The sequence below is a fragment of the Clupea harengus genome, chromosome 21, assembly GCF_900700415.2.
Source record: "Clupea harengus chromosome 21, Ch_v2.0.2, whole genome shotgun sequence".
Lineage (NCBI taxonomy): Eukaryota > Metazoa > Chordata > Actinopteri > Clupeiformes > Clupeidae > Clupea > Clupea harengus.
In genome coordinates, this window is record NC_045172.1 from 6,874,709 (window position 1) to 6,899,884 (window position 25,176).

The 25,176-nt window shown below is 44.2% G+C and overlaps 2 protein-coding genes across 5 annotated transcripts in view; both read right to left on the bottom strand.

Moving 5' to 3' along the window:
• The window catches only part of usp40 (ubiquitin specific peptidase 40), a 15,552-nt gene extending 8,738 nt beyond the window's left edge, over positions 1-6,814 (bottom strand). The window contains exons 1-14 of the mRNA XM_012841020.3: positions 6,022-6,814; positions 5,870-5,937; positions 5,385-5,498; positions 5,074-5,238; positions 4,699-4,845; positions 4,223-4,366; positions 3,623-3,751; positions 3,241-3,348; positions 2,352-2,459; positions 1,798-2,152; positions 1,499-1,580; positions 1,230-1,401; positions 461-545; positions 279-349 (exon numbers count right to left, since the gene is read on the bottom strand). Coding sequence (XP_012696474.2) covers positions 279-349; positions 461-545; positions 1,230-1,401; positions 1,499-1,580; positions 1,798-2,152; positions 2,352-2,459; positions 3,241-3,348; positions 3,623-3,751; positions 4,223-4,366; positions 4,699-4,845; positions 5,074-5,238; positions 5,385-5,498; positions 5,870-5,937; positions 6,022-6,217 — 1,944 coding nt within the window. The 5' untranslated portion in view covers positions 6,218-6,814. The remainder of the gene's footprint in view (positions 1-278; positions 350-460; positions 546-1,229; positions 1,402-1,498; positions 1,581-1,797; positions 2,153-2,351; positions 2,460-3,240; positions 3,349-3,622; positions 3,752-4,222; positions 4,367-4,698; positions 4,846-5,073; positions 5,239-5,384; positions 5,499-5,869; positions 5,938-6,021) is intronic.
• A 3,512-nt stretch (positions 6,815-10,326) lies between these two features.
• On the bottom strand, positions 10,327-23,931 carry tspeara (thrombospondin-type laminin G domain and EAR repeats a). Of its 4 annotated transcripts, none has more exons than XM_031559025.2 (12): positions 22,982-23,931; positions 19,438-19,661; positions 18,765-18,988; positions 18,360-18,450; positions 18,087-18,243; positions 17,291-17,422; positions 16,403-16,635; positions 14,692-14,881; positions 13,949-14,181; positions 11,878-12,056; positions 11,661-11,762; positions 10,327-11,372 (listed from the first exon to the last, which is right to left on the bottom strand). In XM_031559025.2, exons 1-12 carry the CDS (start codon positions 23,097-23,099, stop codon positions 11,219-11,221), a joined length of 2,037 nt encoding a protein of 678 aa, XP_031414885.1. In that variant the 5' UTR covers positions 23,100-23,931; the 3' UTR covers positions 10,327-11,218. The 4 variants fall into 4 exon arrangements, with proteins under 4 accessions (XP_031414885.1, XP_031414884.1, XP_042558856.1 ...); XM_031559024.2 differs by having other exon boundaries at positions 19,438-19,664; XM_042702922.1 differs by having other exon boundaries at positions 13,949-14,178; positions 19,438-19,787.
• Positions 23,932-25,176: the final 1,245 nt, after the last annotated feature.

Consider the following 25,176-nt stretch of genomic DNA (forward strand, 5'->3'; position numbering starts at 1 on the left):
GGAGCGAGTGTTCCTGTTAATCCTGTTGCTCAACCAGCTAACAACATCAAAGGTCAGAGGTCATAGCCTTGGCGCATACGAACCAATACAAAAATGTTTTTATCTCTGACACTGTAAATCGGTTTGGATAAGAGTCTGCCAAATTAATTAGCTGGAAATGGAAACGGAAGAATTAACAGAATGTAGTAACCACAAAAATTGTGTAAAAGTATACGTGTGTGTGTGTGTGTGTGTGTGTGTGTGTGTGTGTGTGTGTGTGTGTGTGTGTTGGCACTCACCTCTCTCCCATTCCACACAAACAGGTCAGAGCCGGAATTCACACCAGCACTGTACAGAGATTGCTGGTCATCTGAAACACATACACGCACATACACGCGCACACGCACACAGGAGAACAGATTATTCCAAGGACAAGTAAACCTCCAGATCAACACCACAAACAAAGCGTTTGTGTTTGTACCTGCAAGTGTGTCATAGAGGTGCAGGCCAGCAGGCAGACTCTGAGCCACCGTCAGGGCCATGTCCCCCTCCCAGAGGTCTTGCATCTGAGTCACACAGAGGTCAAAGGTTAAACGGTCACAGTGTCTAGTGTAGTTAGCCTTTAAATGTGCTGTACGCCTCTGTTTATTCTAGTGTGTTTGATTTTCAATGAGAAAATGTACTGATAAATTAAATTGTCCCACTGTTGTCAATGGTTTACTCACAGAAAAAAACTCCTATTTAAAAATTAACACTTAGATACTCGTTTCTAAAATCTCTTCCTGAGATGAGGGCACGTCTCTACTGTGTGCCCACTGCTTTAAGACAATTTCAGACCGAAGATTCACCACGAGACAAGCGACGAGCTGCAACTGCTTGAAACTTGTTGCACCAAAGCGTTCTAAAACCGGGCGGTTCAGACTGCTGGCACATCTTGCAACAGAACCAACGTTTCCATAGCAACCCCTTTGTTACACTACTCTTTTTAGCCATATATGAACTAGTTAGCTGGCCAAGTTAATCAACTAGCTAGCTGACTAGCCGAGAGTCGGTCGAATTACGTTTGTTTTTGTGAGTGCCAGCATATGCTTTCTGACTGATGTTGTATAGACTCGGAAGTTTATATGTAGTTGCTAAGTCTGTCTTTCGCCTGCGAGAAGATTGTTTTGTCTCGTTTTGAATCTTTGGTGTGAACTGGCCTTCAAAGTAATATGTGCCATGGAGGCAGTGTCTCTGTTTAATGAGGTCACCTGATAAACGGCCAGCCGCAGGTCCCCAACGGTTTTGCGGCGGTCAAAGGTGATGGTGATGACAGCATCTTTAGTGTCCCCGACCGGTCGCAGTGCCCCCATCTCTGCCCTGTAGTGGGGCGCCAGGTGCAGTCGCACCTCGATGCTGTTACTGCTGGCGTCAAACTCCTCCCTATACACACACACATACAGGTGTTAGTCCTATACTATTGACACTTTTAGTGGACACCATTCCAAAGGAGATGGACAACGTGAGACAGATTCATCACCTCCGTTGCTGGAGTTTGGCATTTTCTTCCTCAACCATCTGGATTAAGTGTGGAGGGACCTTATACGCCAGATTCCCTAAAGCTGCGCACACATGCGCACACACGGTGATGAAGCAGAACTCCCCAATACCCACACTACCAGACATTTGCACTCCGAACACCTTGTCCTGACATGATTAGCAACATTAGATGGTAGAATATGTATAATATTAGCTAATAATACGAGGTAAAACCACTTAAGTGAATTGCACACACACACACACACACACACACACACACACACACACACACACACACACCCTCTGTCGGCCTCTGGAGACTGGCCTTGCGGTAGAAGAGCATGTAGGCGCTCTCCTTCCCCTCAAACTGCTTCTCGATGTCCCGCTGCCCAATGGAGGTGACACTGGAGTCGTTCAGGTCGAACCAGTGACATCCAGCCATCCCCTCGCCTTCTGCCTCCACCACAGTCTCCGGCTGGACCTCGTTCACCTCTGGGCTGCTCTCGCAGGGTGAGGCCTCAGTGGTCGGGTGGACCTCGGTAACCTCGGTAACCTCTGTGACCTCTGACCCAGGGTTCGGAGGAGAGGTGGCTTTTAGAGTCACGCGAGTCCCTTTGGCCACCAGCAGGAAGACATCAGAGTTACTCTGCAGGAACTGGAGGAGAGGAGAGAGAGAGCAGAAGAGAAGAGGAGATGAGTGGAGGAGAGGAGAGGGGGAAAAGGGCCGAGGAAAAATAAAGAGAGAAAAGGAGGAGAAGAAATGAGATTAGGGGAGAATGACTGTTACCATATTTCAGTAAATGGAGCAAAGACAGCAGTTTGGGAAAATATATATTTTTTTTTTTAAAACCTACCTTGCCAATTGGTCCATGTTGCTTGCGGAATGTTTTGTTCCACGAAGTCCCGATCTTATCCATCAGCTTTTGGCTGATCTGATCGACAGGAACACTCTTTGATTCTTCCTGAATGAGAGTGAAAGAGAGACCAGAACACATTGATCTAGAATGTTCTGATATTAAGGTCCGTCTGAATTTCCAAGCCAGTTCTCCACACCTCTTTAACAAGGCAGACCACTGCTAGGATTAAGGCACCAACTCACTTCATGGATGAAGTAGCTAGCGGTGTTATTTTCTGTTGAAGGCTGGAGCTGTGAAACACTCTCAGTGGCTCCATTGTGAATGGTGCATGCGATGTGACTTCAATCCAGTGTTCTGATCTTGAAAAGTGCTGAGGACAGCACTGGGTTCTGAGTGTGTGTGTCTGGATGGGTGAGTGTGTGTGTGTGGATGGGTGAGTGTGTGTGTGTGGATGGGTGAGTGTGTGTGTGTGGATGGGTGAGTGTGTGTGTGTGGATGGGTGAGTGTGTGTGTGTGGATGGGTGAGTGTGTGTGTGTGGATGGGTGAGTGTGTGTGTGTGGATGGGTGAGTCTGTGTGTCTGGATGGGTGAGTGAATGTGTCTGGATGGATGAGTGTGTGTGAACCTGTGTATTAAGCATCTGTCTGTACATGTATCTATGTGTGTGGATTAGTGTGTGTGTGTGTGAGTATTACTGCGTGTGTGTGTGTGTGTATTACTGTGTGTGTGTGTGAGAGTATTAGTGTGTGTGTGTGTGTGTGAGAGAGTATAAGTGTGTGTGTGTGTGTGTGTGTGTGAGAGAGAGAGTATTAGTGTGTGTGTGTATTACACTGTGTGTGTGGCTGTGTGTGTGGCTGTGTGCGTGGCCGTGTGTGCGTGGCTGTACCTGAGCGAGTATGGCTGTGAGCACTGACAGGGGATCGTCCTTCTCTAGCACAGGTTCACTCACTCTCACGTCTCTCTGCTGGGTCTTTTGCTTCTGCTTCTCCTCCTCCTGAAACGCACACACACACACACAACACACACACACACACACACACACGTCAATGTTTTGCTAATATTTGAGAAACCATTCCTATGTGTCTGCTACCTAAAGCAGTTAGGTAGTTTCAATAACCCACTGTTTCATTTAGCTTCATTCACCGTTTCATCACCCCCCCCCCCCCCCCAAATGAACCAATAATTATTCCCCTTGTACTACATTTACTAATCATTTAAAGAATTAAAAGAAAGAAAAAGAAAGAAAGAAAGAAAACCTGATAACTCACTGGAGGTTCCCAGCGGCCCAGATGGTCGATGTCTTTGATGTAGACGTGGTAGTGGCCACCGTAGCAGCCCCCCTTGTGGATGATGACGGAGAAGAGCTCGTACAGGAACTCACTGTCAGGACACTCTCTCTGGGGACAGCCAACACACACACATGTGGAATAGATCAGAGGAAATGGACAGTGTGCGGAAAGAGTATTCTAAAAGGACAGTATGCGGAAAGAGTATTCTAAAAGAACAGTATGCGGAAAGAGTATTCTAAAAGGACAGTATGCGGAAAGTGTATTCTAAAAGGACAGTATGAGGAAAAAGTATTCAAAAAGGACAGTATGTGGAAAGAGTATATGTTTAGTGGGAAAAGGCAGTATGCTCATATGATATTCAAGCCATCAAGGTAGTGTTGACTGATTGTAGCAGGGTTAACCTGATGATTACTGATAGCATACATCAAGAATAACAATCGTGACTTGAAAAACAGAACAGGATATTACATCTTGTCTTCAGTGTGAAGCGAGTTCCTGTGAGGATGTGAAACAGATGTACCCCTTCTGCTTCCATGTGGATCAGTCTTAAGCAACGTGGGAAAGACGCGTGTTGCATACCTGTTCACAGAAAGGTCGAAGGTCAATGGTGAGAGGAAAAATGTAGCGTCCTGTCTCCTTGTAGCGCTCGCACTTGGCAAAGTCAAAGTTGAACCTCAGCAGAGACATGGTGAGGAATGGGGGCAGCTTCCTCAGTTTGGCAGACTGGGGACAGACAAAAGAGTGAGTGAACCTCCTGAGGAAGACATCACACCACTGTGTGATTAACCAATCTTTACGCTAATCAAATATTTAGTATTTATTTATTTATAGATATTTGTCACATATTCAGAACAAACCATGCAAAACGAAGTAACAGTACAAATACAGGTAAGACAAAGACAGCGTTGAGACAGATTCGAAGAACCATTTGGGCTTTTACTTTCTGAATCCAAACGTATTCATTTCTGATACAGTCTGCCATAGCCAACCTATATGCTTTCATGTGTGCATATGTATCTGTCTGTCGCCCGGCCCTGTTCTGACCCGAGACTGACCTTGGCAGCCTGGACCAGCTGGTTGCAGCAGCTGCAGCGGTAGAGGTTGTTGCCCTCGAACAACTCCTCCTCTACAAACATGCTCCACAGCGCCTCCTCCAGGCTGTACACACCGCGCACAGGCATGGCCAGGTCCAGGAAGTCCTCCTGTGACAGGGCAGCCCACACATAAGAGACAGATACTATGGGATCTGACAGAGTGCAAGTTTTAATGCCAAGTTTATGGAAATATGGTTAAAGTAAGTAAAATAAAATGAAATCTTAGCTGTTAACATCATAAGCCTTCTAAAACGTAATGAATTATTAGACCATACAAGTACTCAGCCAGACATGCACACGGAAAAAGGCTGTATCATGAGTCATGATGAGACACACCTGTCTCTCACTGATGTTGCTGCATTCCTTGCAGACGATTTGGTTGACGAGTGTGCCGTGGTAGAGGCGGTGGATGAGGTTGCTGCCTGACGTTCCCACCAAAGAACTTTCCAGAGCACTGAAGAGGATGCGGTTCAGCTCCTGAACATCATGTTGGCTCGTCTCCTGCCGACAGAAACACAGTTAGATAAACTCCCGCTGTTTCAGACAGACCCTCACATTTCTGCATGATGATAGAAGTGAATGAAGAGGGATCTAGGAAAGTATGCATCTTTTTCTTTTTTCCCCAGATAGCTCAACAAGACGTGTACCTCATTGTTGGTCCAGCCGAAGCTCTCTGTGAGGTCTGAGGTTGAGGCGGTCTGCTGTTTCACCAGCAGCAGGTGTGCAAACAGCCTCTGGAGCTCGAGTGGGATCACCCGAACCTGCAGAGGATCACAGCATATCAACACCTCCATACACCTCATCTTACACTCCTGTCACCCTCTATTCATTTCATTCCCATTGGTCTTTTGTGTTGGTTGGTGTGCCAAAGCATTAATGTTTACCAAGGTGTTAGGAAAGACAGGTAGTGGAGGTATAAAAGTTCAGCAACTCTTGTAGATAGGAGAACCAAACTTGTTAAACCATTTCACCCCTGATGAAGGTGAACTGAATGTTTCGGTTAGCCAAAGTTTGTTCTTCAAGTGGTTTTAGGTTCATAGAGCTGCTGATTCTTACTTCCACTTTCAATATTTTCATTCGCTCCCCTAACCATTCACTAATACTCAAGTATAAGATATTCCAGCACACAAACCTTGGCATCTGGATGGTCCTTGTCAGTCAGGTTACCCAGTTCATCCGGTCCCAGACTGAAAAGTTCCTCTACAGAACACAGCAAAACTCAACCTCAGTTTATAATCACAATATGTCAGCTCAAAGCAATAGCATGCAGTTCCACCGACCCACCTCTGAACTCTGGCGTAAACAAAAGCGTCTGGAGGAGGGAGTTGAGGTAGCAAGTGCCCCCTTGGTTTTTGATTCCGCTGAGATTGACGTTCTCTCTTGGTGGTGGAGGCTCGACCTCCTTCCCTTTCGCAAATCTTCCTCCGCTGGGGACGGAAGAAAAGCCTTCCTCGTCCTCCTCAAAAAGATCTCCGAACATTGCAAAGGCTCTTTATTCCTGTATTTTATTCCAGTGGGCTACTCCGTTCCTTTTACCCGCAGAGACTTTAGCGAGTGAACAGAGTTCTGCTTTACAACCTCTTGCTATCTCATCTTGGTCTTGCCAAGCTCTCTATTGACAACCATCGGATTCACTCCAGAATGCACAGATTTCACAGGACTTACCATTGCTATCATACAAGAATGGTAACTGACAGGCTTCCTAACCTCTCAGTTAAGTAGGTTCAGAGGGCCAATCTACGGTCTACGGTATACAGTCATTAAACCCTGCAAAACAACCTAAGTTGGCTGTCAATTCTTAAACGTGGGCACTGGCTAACAATCTTCCCCACGATCTAGCCAGCAGCTAAAATCAGTTCGACAGTTGTACACTTACGACGATTGATGATTTGTTCCACCACTGGCTGTGACAAATGTCATTTACGTTGATAACAGGGCTAAAACACCCAACTGCTGTCTCAAACATTCAGTCCCAACAATGAACCGAAGGGGAAACGAAACGTAAGAATACATCCAGCGGTGTTTCAGTGCGCAGCCATGTTTCTTTCCCATGGCATTCTTCTTCTTCTTTGTCGTTTTACAGCCTTTCTGTTGCATTGCTGCCACCTTGTGGATCAATCCATTACCCCACTATACTTAAATCCTATCCAAAAAACAAAACAAACACATTTTTCTTCTTTCATTCGGCCACATGTTTAACTGATACAAATCAGATAAAGCTCCCTTATATCTGCAAACATATCTTCTCTCACTCTGCCTCCTGCGTGTACCTCCTGCGTGATATTAGCATATGTTGTACTGTTACAGGTGGTTGACACTCCTGACATGACGAGGTTGGATGCTTTCCTATTGTGTGCTAGTACTCTGCTCAGTAATGAATACAGGTACCACCCTTTAGTCTCTATCTCCAAATACTGTTGCCACTTCAGACTTATTTCCTTCCAAACAATACTTTCCCCTCAGCTTAGGGAAGATTTATCTCTATATCTTTGTTTTCTTTTCTTTTTTGTTGTTGTTGTTAATTTGTTCACCTCTTCATTAGTTAGAAGAATAGATGTGTTGTGGAACCATAATGAGAATCTGACGGACTCTGAGAAGAAGCAGCCCCAATACTTTTGATACCCGATAATGACCTTATGGTGTTGGATCTATTCTATCCATTGTACTGCCATCAGTATAAATTACAGTTCTACTGACCACACATTCAGGTAGTTTGAAGTTCTTTTATACATCTCAACATTCCAACCCTGGACTAAGATTGCTAGCACCTGTAGCACCAGTTTCAGAATCCTATGATCTATCAGTGAAGATAAGAATTTGCTCCTGGTATTTCTCTCCTACATGACAATAGTATTCATATACCAGATCTAAATGTTCACTCCCTACTTTAGTTTCAAGCCATTCTAGATCAATTTAAGAGCTTCTAGAACCCTTAATGGAACTGAGGGCCATAGTAGTCAGGCTACTCCAGGACAGAACTCCTTGTCATCTATCCCCATATCCTGCGACACTAATTCTGCAAATCCACCCAAGGCTTGAGGCCTGTGCCACACCTCTCTCCCAGCCTGTCTGAATCACCTGTTCTGGGTGGCTATCGCCGATGCTTATGCTGCAAACCCAATGGCATTTCCCCTGTCTCAACCTGCAGTGCACATATCAGTGAAGAACGCACAGCCCCTGTACATATCCTGAGTGCCTTGGCTTTAATTAGATCCGACCCAGACAGTAATGATTTAGAAGCAGAGCCATATGCTAAACTTCCATATTCCATTCTTGATCTAATCAAAGACATATAAGCTTGTTTCAGGCATGCTATGTCTGCTCCCCATTCCATTACAGCTTAGCATTTTATAACATTCATTACTTTTTTCTTTTTTTTTTCATGATTAGTGATGAGTCAAAGTACACTCACAAAAAACAGAAACTTTAGCCAGATTCAGAAAGTTCATTTCCATAAAGTGTTTTCTCTCCAATCTTTGTCTTCTTTCTTTTTTTCAACAGAAAATCTAAAGCCCATCTACTTCTCCATTCTTCTACCTGATTTATCCCTTCCTGACCTTTCTTGACTACATAGTTTATATTTCTGCCTCTTTTCCATGTACCACCACCATCTGCAAATAACAATTCCTGGCTGAATGTTTGCAAATATATCATTTATAGTGATAGTGAATGATAGTGAATCACACTCCCTTGAGGAGCCCCATTCTCCAACCGGGACACCCTACTGACCCTATTTCATCTGAATGCTTCTTCCATTTGAAAAGTCCAGAGCCCAAATGAAACACATTTCCCCCTATTCCCATCAATGCATCTTGATAAGAAGACCTTCTTTCCACAACATGTCATATGCCTTCTCCACATCAAAGAACACAGCAATCACACAGTCTTTTTTTAACTTGGGCTTTCCTCACCTCCCCCTGTGGACATATTACTGGGTCACTAATACCTCTTCCTTTTCTGAAACCTGATAGGTTGATGGGTCACTAACACTTCTTCCTTTTCTGAAACATGATTGGTTGCTGGGTCACCAACACTTCTTCCTTTTCTGAAACCTGATAGGTTGATGGGTCATGCACACCTCTTCCTTTTCTGAAACCTGATTGGTTGCTGGGTCACCAACACTTCTTCCTTTTCTGAAACATGATTGGTTGCTGGGTCACTAATACCTTTTCCTTTTCTGAAACCTGATAGGTTGATGGGTCATAAACACTTCTTCCTTTTCTGAAACCTGATTGGTTGCTGGGTCACTAACACTTCTTCCTTTTCTGAAACCTGATTGGTTGCTGGGTCACTAACACTTCTTCCTTTTCTGAAACCTGATAGGTTGATGGGTCATAAACACTTCTTCCTTTTCTGAAACCTGATTGGTTGATGGGTCATAAACACTTCTTCCTTTTCTGAAACATGATTGGTTGCCACCAACCCCTTTTCCTCCTTTCCTCCATTATTCTTATCCTTCCTTATACTTCCTCTCGCTCATTTAACTGTGACTATTTAAATGGATTATAATAGTTTACCACCACTCTCTCCTTCCTCTCTGCCCACACCTCCACTACTGTGTACTCCTGCTCCAGTCCTATATCCAGTACTCTATAAGGAACCCCTAAGGTAGAATCTGCAGTATGCAGCATTATACTCCCCCCCATAACTACAGCGTCTTATTCCCCATTCACATTCACCCTATTCATCATCACCACCACATCTGGCACATATTTTCTTCCCCTTGTATAGTCTGTATTCTCTTACGCTATACCTCATTAATCCAAAGTACAGTTCTCTTGGCAAGTCCTTTGTTCAAATTCTCTCAATCCCCTCAGGCAATTCTTTGACACTCTTAACCAATTCACCATTCCTCCCTTAAATGTTCAATATGTTTCTTCATACAAGCTGTGAAAGGATCATCCTCATTCTTCCATAAATCACTCCCTTGAAACCCCTCGTCCTTTGCCCCCCTACTCTTTCAACTTTGGCTACTTTGATTTTCCCAGCACTTTTTTGCTTTTTCAATGTGCCCTTCACCCTATTAACACATTTCCATCATCCAGAGCTCTAACATATTTCACCTCCCTTTCTTGATTCTGATTTTTGGATCTAGTTCTTTCACCCCTCTTTCCTCTTCAGACCTCACAACTGTATTCTGCATTCTCCCTTTCCTCACTGTCCGATCCACTCTCCGATCCTTCCTTCCCCTCTTACGATCCCATCCCTGTCTCTGTATCTCCATTTCCAACCTTCCCACTATCTTCTCCCTCATAATCCTCAATACTACTGCTATCACTTCCTTCCTGACTTCCTAAAGCACAGCACAGTTGAGACACCAAGCAAGAGCACCATATACTGGACCTATACAGGCAGTTGGCCGATACTCTCACACAACATTCCCAGCTCTGCCTGGTCTATTAAATAATATTACCCAGATGGCCGTAATCAGAAAAATGCATAATCCAACTCATTATTTTATCCTTCTATTTTAGTCTGCCATCCAACTATATATCTATCTATCTACAGTACATAATCATAGTGTATCATGTATCATTATGGTATACTAGACTGGTACATTTCATAAAATTAATTTCCTCATCAAATGAACATAGTTTGATAGATTTGGGACTTTATTTCAGTGCAGAAAATTATTTAGTTTACACAAAATTAGCTTCTATTTACACTCACATATTTACCATTAAATAAATTACAGGCACAGTATGAAGAGCTTACATGAACATCTTAGGAAAGATTAGTGTATCCAGCATCTTAGGCTAAGATCATAAACATAGTGGTTCCAGTGTGGCTCACAGAAAGAAAGAAATTATCTTGATTTTGATTTTTGATTTTTAAACTTCATGGATGAGAAAGACCAAATCTTTTCGTTGTTGATTCAGTATATTTTAGTTGGCTAATCCCCTGAGTTCCTGCTGCATTAAAAAGGCATGAATTAATCTTCAGTCAGAGCTACAAACATATCAGCGTACTTCACAAGCTTTATGCTTGTGTATTTAGTCCCTGTTTGTCTTGTTCAAGACAAGAGATATTTGTGCTTATGAGTGCTTCTGGAGCCCCACTTGAAAGGTTTGCGGTTTCTTCCGTCTATTGGCGTGGCGGCTCACGTAAATCGAACATCATTTGAAAGCTACAGGCATCATAAGAAATTAGGAGCAAGATAAGATGGCAAACCACAGAGATGCACGGTCTCCACGGTTTCTGGGACAGCCGGTCAGGCAAAGAGGCAGTCCCTACAGCAACCCATGAGTGGGCTCTATATCTTCCTGTGGGCATGCCATAAATCCTTTCTATGCAGGTAGATTAACCACATGCATTTATTCCAGATCAGGCTGCAGGAGTTTAAGAATGACATCATCAGCTCTTCCACCTCCTGGAACTGGTAGCCATGACAGTGTGTCTCCCTGCAAGTGTCATGGCTGACTGGGTGAGAGCCACAGTGGCACTGCATTGTGACACCATTTCCTCCAGTCCCTTAGTGTATTCAGTTCGTCTTGAGCTTGAAGACTTTGGAGAGTGGCTGTCTGGCGCTGGAGTAGATGAGGTAGGAGCCCTCTGATGAGGAGAAGAACTCCCAGTCGCTGCATCCAATGGTGGGGAGCCGGTGGACCGGGATGAAGCCCTCGTAGCCCTGCCACCTGAAGACAAGAGGAAATCTCTTGAGTTAGCACAGATATCAACTCCAGTGACACAGATACTAACACAGACTCTTGAGTTAGCACAGATATCAACTCCAGTAATACAGATACTAACACAGACATCTTCCTCGAGAAGGAACTCTAATATACATTAATATACAACTAATGACACACAGATCATTGTATACACAGTTTTATCCTGCAAAGAACATGAAGTGCTTCAACAAAACAGCTTGGTCTGAATAAATGACTAAAAATGAAGTCACAAAGAGCCAGATATTCACTTACCTGTATATAACACTGTTTAATGAATAGGTTGTGCCGTCATATGAGTTAGCCACAACCAGAAACTTCTCATCACCTATAGTGAAGAACTCCCAATCTACAGCACTGAAGAAGCCAAATAAAACAGGAAGAATTCATTAACAAAGGAGTAATATGTGGCCAATTCAGTACATAAATCTTATAGGTCTCTTAATTATGAGTCGTTTTCACAATGCCTCACCTGTAGGTACCAATGTTCTGAAATGTGATGAACATCTGTGTGACCATATCCAGCTCATATATGGTGGAGTTAATGGCATACAGACTTGGGCGTCTGTCGTATAACATGTGTCCATTGGCCACGGCCAGGAAGTACCTGTCTCCAATGCGGAACATCTCCCAGTCTGTCGCCCCAAGTGTCTGTATGGACAAAGGCAAGCTGTAGTTAAAGCAGCTCAAAACGTTTGAACATAGACAAGAACATGACATTGACGTGCTTCTTTTAATACCTCTTAAACTGTTTTAAAAAGGCTAGTTAGACATATTATACATTGGGGCTTTTTAAAATAATGACAGTTGGTATTGTATCAGGACATTCAACATGATTCAATTTGGCACGTTATTTACGCGAATGGATTTAAAGGTTTGCTCAGTTATTACAACTTCATATTGTAACCCTTTTGTCATCCCAAAGAAAACAAAAGCACTGCTGAAAACATAAATTAAGGTTTAAAAGGTTTAGGGAAGCAAGCAAATGTACCGCAAATGTACCGTCAACAGTGATGAAATCACCTTTTTTTTATCAAAGCTCTTACTTCACCTCATAGACCATGCGGTAAGGCTCATCTCGTCACATCACAGCCATGTATGAACGTGATTTTTATGAGGGGCAGGGGGAAATCTGGAGTTTAATTATGCAGTTTGAAGATTAAGTAAACTCTTAAACGGTGCATATCAAGATGGTAGTAAAGCTCCCCCTTTCCCAACCTTTCTTTTAAAATTTCAAGGGAAGCGCAGATGTGCGCAGGGGAATTTCCCCCCCATCCACTGCAAGTCTCCACATACAGTCTGTCACATACACACGGCCTCCCTCACTTAGTTTGGTCTGTCGGCATGCATGCAGGAGTGAGTAACAGAGCGCTTCCCATCAATAACCCTTCTCTCAAGCACGTCACATTTAAATAAAGGAACATGTCTATTTTTAGCGGCGCCGTTTCCGTCTTGTACTGTCAGGTGCAGTTGGAGATCTGTCAGAGCAGATTTCTACTTTGGGCGTCCTGCCAAACCCTGCTGGCATATCTCTCAGCTAGACAGCGATCCGAACTGTATTTCAGACTGTACTTCATTCAGACTGTACTTCATTCAGACTCACAGTTGTGAAAGCAAGAATAAAAGTAATAATATTCATATAAAACAATGTAGAAAAGGATGATTATGCCACAGGAACAAGCAGAAGTGTATGTATTTGTTGTGTGTTCGCCAGCACTACTGGCGAACTTGAATCATCATTGATGAAAAGTTGAAACAAGTTATCTAATAAAGCCAGTTCCACCTCCTCTCTTTCTGGTGGTTGCTGTAGTAGCTCAGCCCTGTACTTATACTCATGCAAGCCTTTGGAAGGTGCCCCGTGCCCCGTGGCGTTTCTGTGGTAACAGGTGTCTCGGGCACGGGCGGCTTTCTGTGGTTTGGCAACTTCAGCTGGGAAACACCTTGTGTGGGGTTGTACCACTCAAAGCATAACTCAACAGTGATGTCTCAGGGTTGATTTAGGGTGTCAATAACCCGGTGTCAGAATAATCTTCCTAGACCAGTATTAAAGTAATAGTATAAAGAAGCATTAGCAGCAAAGAATTAGGTAATTGGTGGAATTTTGAAGGGATTATGATAATTTTCTCAAAGTTCTGCAACCTCCGTCATCTTCTCCTGGGATTACTGTCAAATAAGTTTCAGTCTTTTGAAACAAGGCCACGTGAATGTGAGTGAAGCTTTTGTTATGAGGATCAGAAAGGCTTCGTTGTAATTCTTCTACAAAATTCTATCCTAATCCACCCCTGACACACAATAATTCACTCACAAACCCCTCTGGCGATAGTCTCACTTTCCTAAAATTTATAGTGGAAGAGTTCAAGTGACAGACTGTCTAGACACAGACTGAGAGAAAACTGTCTGTCTAGAGAGATTCACATAGAAGGTATTAGAATTGGCTGAATGTTCAAAACCTAGGTGTGGAACTTGTTCCAGTTCAGTTCCACTTGACCGGTTTGTTCATATCATGATGACTCACTGAAGTACTCACTGCTGTGACTTCTTACCCGTATAGTCTGAAAAGGCTGAAAGGTTCCTCTAAGCCAGATGTATATGGTGGAGTCGATGTAAGTGGATAGGCCATCGAAAGCATTCGCCACTGCCAGGAAGTGGTATGGACCAATGGTGAAGAACTCCCAGTCATAGGCCCCTGAGGTCAGGAGGGTCTGGTTCACCTCAAAGGCCTTGGTACCTGGATTCCACTTGTAGATGACACTGTTGATGTTGTGGTTTCCATCTGCTGAAATGATAGTTGGGATTGCAGAGCAGCCAATGAAAACCTATATCAGGTTACGTGCTGGATCAAACAATGTGAAATTCTAGAAATTGGCTGAGGATATTCAGACAATATTTAATCACTAATGTTAGTGTGGTCAAGTTGGCCAATATAAGGGACTGCAGTGTGCAAAGAGGGTTTTGCGCTCCTGTGTTCTGTGCATATATTTATGTTTACGTGAATGTTCTCTGCTTAATGTTCCATTTAGAGTGTTTTAGAATGGAGTTAGTGATTTGGAATCCATGTGTTGTGTGTAATGCCCTGGTGTAGTTTCCTTGTGTGTTAGCATCTGTGTCTGCGTATAAGATCCCTGAGTCTTTCCCCCGTTCAGCATCAGTCTGAAGCTAGTGTTCCTGTGCATCAGTGAATGGCCTAGAGCCAAAGACAAGTCTGACTCTTGCGTCTTCGCTACAGGACCATTATGACTGCCTGGATGTCTAGGCTGGATGTGATTGGCCGGTTTCATGTTTGTACCTTTCCTGTGATTTGCCACTGCCAGGAATGACTCATTGTTGATCTGGAAAGCCTCCCAGTCTCGGGCACTGTAGGTCTCCAGGGTCTGGTAACGCACAAATTTGAGTTTCTTAAAGCTCCACTTGTAGATGACGGAGACCTCCGGCGCTCCTTCCACTAGTCCTTTTGAGTTTGACACGGCCAAGAACACCTGATATAAAGGAGAGATTAGGCCTCAGTTAAAAACAACATGGAAGTCACTTTGACTGTTACTTGTTTGTTTGTGCTTGTGTGTAGTATGGTTTGTCACACTGGCAAACAAGCCTACCAGTTGCAGTTCCGCCACCTTTCTACACCTATTTCACAGCTGTCTGGCAAAAATGGAAACTTGTTACTACATTGCCACCATTGATAAACTGTTTGCATATGCTGCTGTCTATTTCCACTCCAAAAACAGGAGTCTGCCAAACAGCTATGAATTATGTGAATGATTCATGGTGTTGCGTCTAACTTTTCATTTCCTTCCCTCTGGGCTCACTTAGACTCAAAATAGTTCCTCCCTACATAGCTACTGTAGTAGCACATGTCCTCCTCTCAATGTGCCGTGCAAGTGAAATGCAGACAGACTACAGCGTATAATTAGCAGACAGACTAAGTTGTATAATACATTTCGTACACAATCATTGTGTGCTTTGAACCTTCCTGTTGATTAGAAAGAGTCTGATATTGGTAGGAAAACTGGTCAGTCTCAACAAGAGATTCTCTCAGTGCACTAATTAAGCTCACACACTTGTCATTTCAGCGATTTATGTTTGTGGGGGATTTAGGAGTCGAACGCACATGTCTGTTGGGGCCACATCACAGGAAGAATCCAGTCAGTGAAAAAGAGTTCAGTAACAGTCTCACCATTAACCAACAACATCCTTGCAAACCCTGTTGCTGTCTTGATGAAATGTGTGAGGTAGAGGCATGAAGGGTGTTGAGGTGTGAAGCCAACCGAAATACGTGAGACCTATGGAACAGTTCTGAACCCTGTCTGGCCCTGTTTCGTTACAAAATCAGCAGCTACTTTCTATGGGAAAAGCTGTGGATTTGGTGGGTGTGTTTGGACTTGAACATACCATAAGTGACTCATGCATCATGCATGCACATGTGAATACAGAACACTTCCCAAATGCAGTATCCCTCAGGGTTCAAGCAGTCTCTCACAGATATTTCACCAATTATATCTGTCACCGCTCACAAAAATATGGCTTAGACTCTTCTTGGAGTCTATATGTTATAGCAATTGTATAAGACTAAAGTTACATTAGTTCAATTAGCAGACAACTTTACACACAGCCACTTACATTATAGATAATGTAAACATACTCAGTGTTAATCAGTATATGTTTGTGTATGAGTGTGTGTGTGTGTGTATGAGTGTGTGTGTGTGTGTGTGTGTGTGTGTGTGTGTGTGTGGGTGTGTGTGTGTATGTGTATGTGTGTGTGTGTGTGTGTGTGTGTGTGTGTGTGTGTGTGTGTGTGTGTGTGTGTGTGTGTGAGTGTGTGTGTGTGTGTGTGTATGTGTATGAGTGTGTGTGTGTGTGTGTGTGTGTGTGTGTGTGTGTGTGCACGTGTGTGTGTGTGTGTATGCTAAAAGCGAGCCATCCCCATGACCTTGGTCTTATTAGCGCCAAGGGGTCATGTTCCACCAGGTGACCTTCTCGAGCTCAGCAAGTTCCCAACACACCTTTCTCCCTACGATGAAGTGCTTCCAGGCCACGGCCTCACAGGTGCTGATGTTCTGGTAGAGTTGGAAGCGCCCGTCGGTCCACCTGTAGATGCCTGAGCCGGGCCTGCTGGAGTGGTGAGCCATGGCAGCAAACAGACCCATGGAGGGTACCTGAAAAACCTCGATGTCGTACGTCTCGGAGCTGGTGAAGATGTCCTGGTGATCGTCCACATAGTCTAGACGTTCCCGCTCTGTAAGACATAACACATGTCTGATGGGGTGATGCCATGGTATTTGAACAGGGGTTATAAAATCAGAGGTTCAATTCTGCCTGTAACTCATCAAAGGTGATGACTACATCAACAGGGGCCCTATTCTCTTCATCAGCAAAGTGATGCACTCATTCATTTACTATCAGTGGCATTGTTACTCTGGTTTCAGTATTTCCCAAACACATGGCAGACTTCCTCTCAGCTGCAGCTCCCGATCTCTGTATTTATCCTTGGCGCCCGCCTTGCTGCATGGGCTGTGGACGCACCTTGCTAATGGCACATTCTCACACCATGGCAAACACACATGAGGAAGCCATTGTTGTATACTCCATTTTTTATTTGGGTATGACAACAAGTAATGACGAGACATGACATTAAGGAGAATTTCAGGTGGGCAGATGTTTAGTTGTAGAACCCCGGAATCAGCTTAACAATAACTGAAGCACGTAACACAAAGGGGGGCGTGACGGTGTCTTAAAAGGGACAAACTTAGGTGGTCAATACACAACAGATATCAAGCCCCAGCTCATGCCAAGTGCCTTACCCAGTCAGGTTAAGGTAGCGGCAAACATGAATCTCTGTATCATTCAGTTCACCTGTTCACCTGACCTAACCTGATCTGTCGTGGACCCACCTTGCAGCATGGGCAGCCATGAGGCTCCATCACATAGGAAGAGGCCTCTCTTCAGGGTGTCAAACCAGAGCTGCCCCTTCTCCGTCCCCGTACAAGACAGATGTGACCCCAGGGTGACCCGCACCTCCGACTCTGTGACAGAGAGGAGGAGAGGCATTAGCGCACAACTATTCACAATCCTGTGAATATAAAACATTGACCAATTAATATATCAGTGCAACGCTAAAATATATTGTTATAACAATGTCACTGTACATCGTACATTTTCAATACTGAAAGCATGGTCACTTTTGCACATAAAGTCTTGCAGATCAAATACAGTACTAAGGTCTAACACTGTGTACATAGTCGTGTTGAAACCTTTTTATGAGAATAAAAAAACTAAATTCAAAGATCAAAGTCAAACCATAGGGGGGTGAAGTATTAAACAAATATTCATTAAATCATTGACAGAAAACACACAAAAGTCTAACGACAGGATATTTAAAAATAGGAGATTTGGATCTTTCCTATCAACAAGACACCAGGTGAGTCATGACTCATTTTGACATCCTTTTAAAATGCTCATTGTTAGTCATGCCAATGAGAAAGAATGTGGAGGGTTCTAGTTTAAATGTGCAATTAGTAATATGACTTTACTGTATGTGGTGATCTTGTGATTTCATGATAGCAAGCAATACTACACTACAGTATCACTATGCCTCAATGGAAAATGAATAAACAAATCAAAACAGAGAGCACAATCTATATCTGACTTTTGCCAATGAATCCTTCTACACTCAGGTTCTCCACTCACCGTATGGAGGCAAAAGAACATCATTCCCTGGTGGCACCACGGGTAACTGGCCCAGGACTGCAGGGACGGCCAGCTCTGCCAACCTGGGGTTTGAGGAGGGGCAGATCCGTGGGGTGGCATCAGAGCCGGGTATGAGAACCAGCTGACGCAGTAAACCCTGTGAGAACGGATGCGTGGTTAAGCATTAAAGTCAAGGAATATGCATTCAACATGTGTTTGTCTGTCATGTGTGAATGTGTGTGTGTTTGTGTGTGTGTGTCTGAGAGGTCTTACAGAAAATACTCCTTTCCAGCGCTTCCGGTTGCCTACATAGATTCTGGAGCCCCCTGTGTTGAGGTCAGCAGGGAATGACTTCTTCTGAACCCTATAAATCACACAACACAACACAAACACACAGACACAGACACAGACACAGACACAGACACACAGACACACACACACACACACACACACACACACACACACACACACACACACACACACACACACACACACACACACACACACACACACACACATATACACACACACATTCAGTGTTATTGAACTGTAAACCCCAAGTGAATTGTTTAATATCTAACTATTTATATTTATAAGATGAATTTAAGGAGACTTCAGCCTAATGTTAGTCAAAGATGCTCCCAATGTATTTTGTCGTTGGCATCTCCTCTCACTTACAGCTCCAGAGGCAGGCCACAGTCCACCGTCAGGGTGGCATGGTGCCCGCTCAGAGCCAGCACCAGTGTGTGCCAGTGCCCATTGGCCAGCTGCACGCGCCGGAAGGTCAGGCGCTCCCTGCCCTCTGACCCCTGGTAGAGGAGGTGGAGGCGCTCCTTGGAGAACTTCAGCCCCAGCAGGAGGTTGCCATCCTCCCTCACCATGGCAAAGATGTACTCACTCGTCTGAGGGAATGGGAGAGACAAGAGAGGAGGACAATACTCATGATTTGTTATTATTTACAGAAGAATGAATTGGACACCACACTATGTAACTAGTTATTGTTACTACTTGTATTGTTATTACATTTGTTCCCCTCAGTGTAAAACAGTTCAGTGCAGTTATTCCATGGGAAGCTTGGTTAAGCTGGGTTACACAGGGCAACGTTGTGAGCAATGTTGCAAGGCAATGTTGCTGAGCGATGTTCTTTGGCAACATATTTTCATCTGGAGAACTTTTGATCTAACCATTGCTCAAAAGATTGCCCCATATATCATCACATTTTGAGATTCTCAATTAACTTAAGCTCAATAGAGTTAAAGGCTTTGTGTTTACTTAGGTTGAGATTTGTGTTTGGATGCTGGTGCTGAGGTGAGTGTTTGTGGTTACCTTAACGTGTACCCTCGAGACGTACCTTTGGTGCGATGCGATCCACCTTCATCGTCACGACGACAGAGAACTCGGCGGGGAAGTGCTGACAGTTGACGAAGATCTGCGAGGAGGGGAAGCTGAGGGCCCGCTGTGGGCCGGAGGAGAACTGCACCCCTCGCGCCCCTCCGTCCTGCACCAGGCGCACCCCCTTGACGGGCCGGCCCCCCTGCGGGAGCACGCGGGACAGGAAGTCCAGGGGCAGCAGGTCTGCTGAGGCAGGAGAGTCCTTTATCTCTACATGACTTCCTTCCCTCGTCACCTCTTCCTCCTCCATCACTACTGATCCTGCCGCGCCTTTAACTAGTCTACCTAGGCGGGCCGGAGCGCCATGCTCTTCAAGCCGACAGAGGAGAGACAATGAAATACGCTTACTTTAGCTTGTTACAGCTAAACAAAAACAACAACTGCTCAAGAATAGATCATTCATAACATAACACACATATGTATTAACATAATTCTAATAAGAACACCATTCTAATAAGTAACATAACCGTATATGATATTTAAAAAATAATGTAATCCAAACAAATAAAAAAGCCATCTGATATGTGCTCATAAAGTTATGGTACTGTAACAGTGCATTGTGGTGAGTAGGTGACTTGCATTAGAGGTAGGATTGCATTAGAGTTAGGATAGTATTAGAGTCAGGATTGTGTTAGAGTTAGGATTGTATTAGAGTTAGGATTGTATTAGAGTTGGGCCCAAGATTTAATGATGCCTAATCATCCAAAACTTATAAGGAGAGAGGAGCTGTGTGCCCTTTACACATCAAACCCAGCGATGGGGACGCCCCGATAAGTGCTTCTTTCATCTGGGAGTCTGTGAAAGATTCAAAAGCTTTCAGGATTTTATGACCCTTCATTCATGTGTCAGTCAGGGCGAGGGACATCGGGCAGTCTGGTATCTCTCTTCCACTCATGCAAATGAGACACCATGGAAAACAGAAGAGGGAGAGATGGAGGGGCGGGGGTGAAGGAGATGACAGGAAACTAGAGAGGGAGAAAGAGAGGAGAGGAGGGAGAGATGAACAGAGTGCAGCAAAAGAGAGGTAGCTGAACAGACAAGAGAGGAGGCAAGGTGTGTGTATATGTGTGTGTGTGTCTGTGTGTGAGAGAGAGATAGAGAGATGAATAGGGAAGTAAAGAGGAGAGAGATGATATAAGGAGAGGAGGGGAAGAGAGAGGGATGAACAAATGAGAGGAGTGGACAGCACAGATAAAAAGAAGAGAAAATTGATCAAGAGGGAACACTGAGCATAAGGATATGACAGGACAAGAGGGGTATACATAAACAGAGGGTGAACAGAAGAGAGGGAAGATGAAGGAAGAGAGAGATGACCAGCAAAGAGAAGTTGGCGATGGAAACATTTACTGGATCTAAGGAAGTCACCTCAGTATTGATGTAGCAACACTGTGGCAGTTTAGGCTGGGTTAAGCCTTTCCAAATCCTCACATGTGTGAGTTTATGTTTGAGTATGTCAATGCCTTTATGGATGATGTGTGTATGAATGATTTGTGTGTGTGTGTGTGTGTGTGTGTGTGTGTGTGTGTGTGTGTGTGTGTGTGTGTGTGTGTGTTTGCGTGTGCGTACCAAATCAGGGAGAATAATTGCAATATAATTTCTTCTTCATCAGTACCACAAGACATATACATACTGTACATCTGACGTGAGACTTGTAAATTATTTCTATAATAAAATGCTATTTTTAAACTCACTAAAAGACAAAACAGTACATGACGGCCCTTTAAGTTTGTTTCAAAGCGAATCAGTCTGTTGTTAGGAGAGATTGATTTAATGAGTGGATATGAATCTGTGGTCAAAGTGTTTGATTTATATTCATTTCCCTCCCCAGTAAATCAAAGTCTGACTGGAGGGGGGGGAAGACCCAGTTCATATTTAAACACAACTCATCCTTTATCAAACAATGTTGGGTGTTGGTGGCCTATTCCTGAAAACTTAACACATTGTTTGAACAACCTAATATTGCCTATGGCATGGAATGCACACTGTAATAGGTAATACAATACTACTATCCTTACCTATCCAGTGTAGTTATAAACTTTACACATGTTTTGAGCAACTTAATATAGCTTATGTTATGGACTGCACACTGGAATATGCAATACAATACTACTATCCTTACCTATCCATTGTAGTTATAAAGGTACTATGTTGCTAAATTGTGAAAACAGTTGTCTTTGGTATTTATTATGGTGTTTCCGTTCCACAAGTGGGTTAACAAGATTTCCCCACTAATGCATATATCTCTCAGGGTTTATTGGATGGAATTTAGCCCTGAGGGTGTTCCCAGGGTTTTAGCAACACTTCATAGTGATCATCAGGTGATCACTACCCTTTGGGACACCCCGCTGAGAGGGGAGCGCGAGACGCCCCTCACGCACCCACCCTGAGCCCTGTCCTTCGACCCCCCCACCTCTCTTACCCCTGGGGCAATCGTGAGGAGACACCCCCCCCCCCCCCCTGCTGCTGCAGTAACTCCAGTGCATATTAACTTCTTCCCTCGGTTCATAATGAGTTTATAACTTTCCCTGCATCCTATAACTCTACTATCCCCACCTCCACACAAGCCCTCCATTATAGCAGCCCTTATTCTGTCAAAATACATTAAAATATATATAAGTATAAATATAAGAATTGTATCCATGCAGCATTAATCACACTTAAGTACATGAAGTGCTTTACAAGCCATGGCAAGGTAGAGAACATATCTGTTGCATGTCCACATCTATCAACGCACGTTTACATGTGTTGATTTGAATTACATATCTAGACAGGGAGCTGTACGATGGAGCATCAGTCTTTAGATCTGTGGGTGTGTTTTTCCTGCTTGATTTCAGTTCAGTATCAAATATGGGACAGGTACAGACTGGTTATTAAGTTATTTATTTAGCTCAATTTAAGTTAAATGTACATGTTCTCATAGGTTTATTTTTGTGTGGATTGTTTCACACATGCTCTATACCCATGTAAAATGAATACGGTACGACTGCTCAGCTAGTCTGGCTCCGGGACGCCTCCACCTCCACACAGAATCTCACACATCCTCAACACACATCCTCAACTCATAATCTTGTGGAGGATGTGAGGCTCCGAACAAAGATAAACAATCCCTTAAACAGGATCCAATCTTATCTAATGTGGGGGAATTTATGACAGAGGAAACACAGGGAAGCCTAGGATAGGTGTATGTGTATGTGTATGTGTATGCGTATGCGTATGCGTATGCGTATGCGTATGCGTATGCGTATGCGTATGCGTATGTTTATGTGTATGTGTATGTGTATGTGTATGTGTATGTGTATGTGTACGTGAGGTTTAGATGAGGATGCCTTAGTATGAGCTCTTCCCAATTGATCACATCGATTTGTACAATCTTCAAATGATTCTACCTCTTTTGGGGAACTGATATGAACCTTTTTCAAAACAGCTCTTCCTACACACAACGAATTAAAAGAAGAGAGAATTAGAGAGAATGAGAAAAAGCAATGAGAAAATAGTTGGCATACCTGTGCATGGTCTCCATGGCGCAGCACCCAGTGCAGCATCTCCCAGAAACAACAGAAGGGTCAGCGAGAGCATCAGCCCCTGAGGTCCCATCACTTCACAAGCCCGCCGTCTGTCCATGTTCCCAAAGGTCCCTCAGGACCGACTCACTAAATCCTAATTAGTCCAAAAGTAACTTCACCCCTCAGCACTGTGACATGTAATTTGCTAAGATCGTTCCAGTACTGGCTGTTGTTGATTTGTATGTCCCAGTGACGCCCAACGGATCAAAAAAATATCAGATTATTCATAAACTAACAGACAAACCTACGGTGTACATATTCACTTGTTTCTTATAGTCCCACAGATCCTTTGGCTTGTGGCCACTGATGAGCCTTCAGAGAGTCTATGGTCAAACTGAGGACCAGATGGAGACAGCGAAGAGGGGCTTCTCCTTCTTCTTGTTCTTCCCTGTCTGAAGAGCCGTTCTGAGAGACAACACAGGACTGAAGCTCTGTCTGGTGGTGCCTCCGGCAGAAGCCTCCTGCTCTAATCAATAACTAGCCTGTAAATGATCAATGCCAACGGGTCACGGTGGAGCAGCTGAGTCCCTCTGAAGTCTCTTCTTTCACCACTTCTGACTGCTTCTCTGACAGCTGTCATAAAGTTCTTCTGTCCGGTCTTCAACCCAACAAACACATACTTACAGTCAGGGGGGAATCAGGGAGAGGTTGGTGTTTCCTTTGACCTCTTCCAGAAGTTTGTTAGAGCTTAGGGAGGGAATGGAGGGAGAGAGAGGGGGCAGATAGACTAAACTACCTGAGTCTGGAGAGGGGAGAGAGATGTGAGCCAGGGGGAGGAGAGAGTCAGGTATTTAGACAGACATTTAAATGAGCGTAGGCAGCAGAGGAGGGGTTGTAGTGGGAGAGGAAAGAGGAGGGAGACAGGTTGAGACAGAGGATAGAGGAGAGAAAGAGGGGTGAGAGGAGAAAGAGAGAGACAAAGAGAGAGAGAAGGAGAGGGAGGAGGTATTGATAGGGAAAGAGATAGATGGGTGCAAGAGAGAGAGACAATACAGAGAGAGGGAGAGGAAAAAGAGAAAGAAGAGTAAGAAAGACAGATGAGAAGGGGGAGAGAGAGATAAATGAAAGGATGGAGAAAGGCAGAGAGAAAGAAGAATGAGTAAGAAAAAGGACAGATAGAGAAAGGGAAAGACTGTTTCATCTGGTTGGATTCAAAGCGTAGGTCACCTCATCTTGTTAAACCCTCCCTGATGGGAGGAGCAGGCTGGTTAGACCCGTGTCTGTCCTCCCGGTGAACTACACACGGAGTCGTGTGCTCCCACAGCCTAGCGCTGCCTGGGGCCACACTCTTCTAGATGAGCAGCTCGTGGTCTGTAGTACACCACCTCACAGGGTCACCTCCCTCTCTCCTGCTCAATGCCACACTCAAACTCTTTACCTCTGTTTTGCTCAGACTTTTTATTAGTTGGTCTATCTTACTCCTGCCTGTTTGACATCCATCCATCTTGTGCTTTTCTAAGTGTTAACTTATATAACCCAGAAGTCAAAAGAAATTTCATGTAAAGTGAATCCTGCTCTATTGGTGTCAGCTCTTAAATACAAAACATGCACAAACGTTAGACTGGATCTCTGTCTAAGAGAAAAGTGCAGAGTTGGGTTCTGGTTGTGATAACCTGCCACCGAATGTAGCAGTGTGAGTTTCAGCCAAGCATGCTGACTTAAAGACACTGAACACTTAGTCTGGTCTCAGCTCTGGTGCGCTCTGAAATGTTAACAGTGTGTGTTTACAGCAGGTGTGGTCAGGGAGACAGACTTACACCCCCCACCCCCTCCACACACACACACACACACACACACCACCTCCCTCCTGATCTCAAGACAGTGCATACAGGGGTTAGCAGGTTAGCGAAGAAAAGTAGAGGGAGCTGACAAAATTGGGGCGGAAAAGGTGTACACCATACCTGACCTCTCTTTAGTGGAGTGCCACGGGCCCCATTAAAGGCCTTGGGCTTCAAAGCAGATGCGTCAGGCTCTTCCATTAGCAGAACCAGAGCGGCGCTACACGCTACACGCCTCATAGATTCCTCTCGCTGTTGTCTGAAAATAGGAGGCAGTGGGTTGTGGCCTTCATAGGGGGGGATTCCATGGAATAATCCCCCAGAACAAGGAAGCGGAAGCACTGCTTTGCCTTCTGT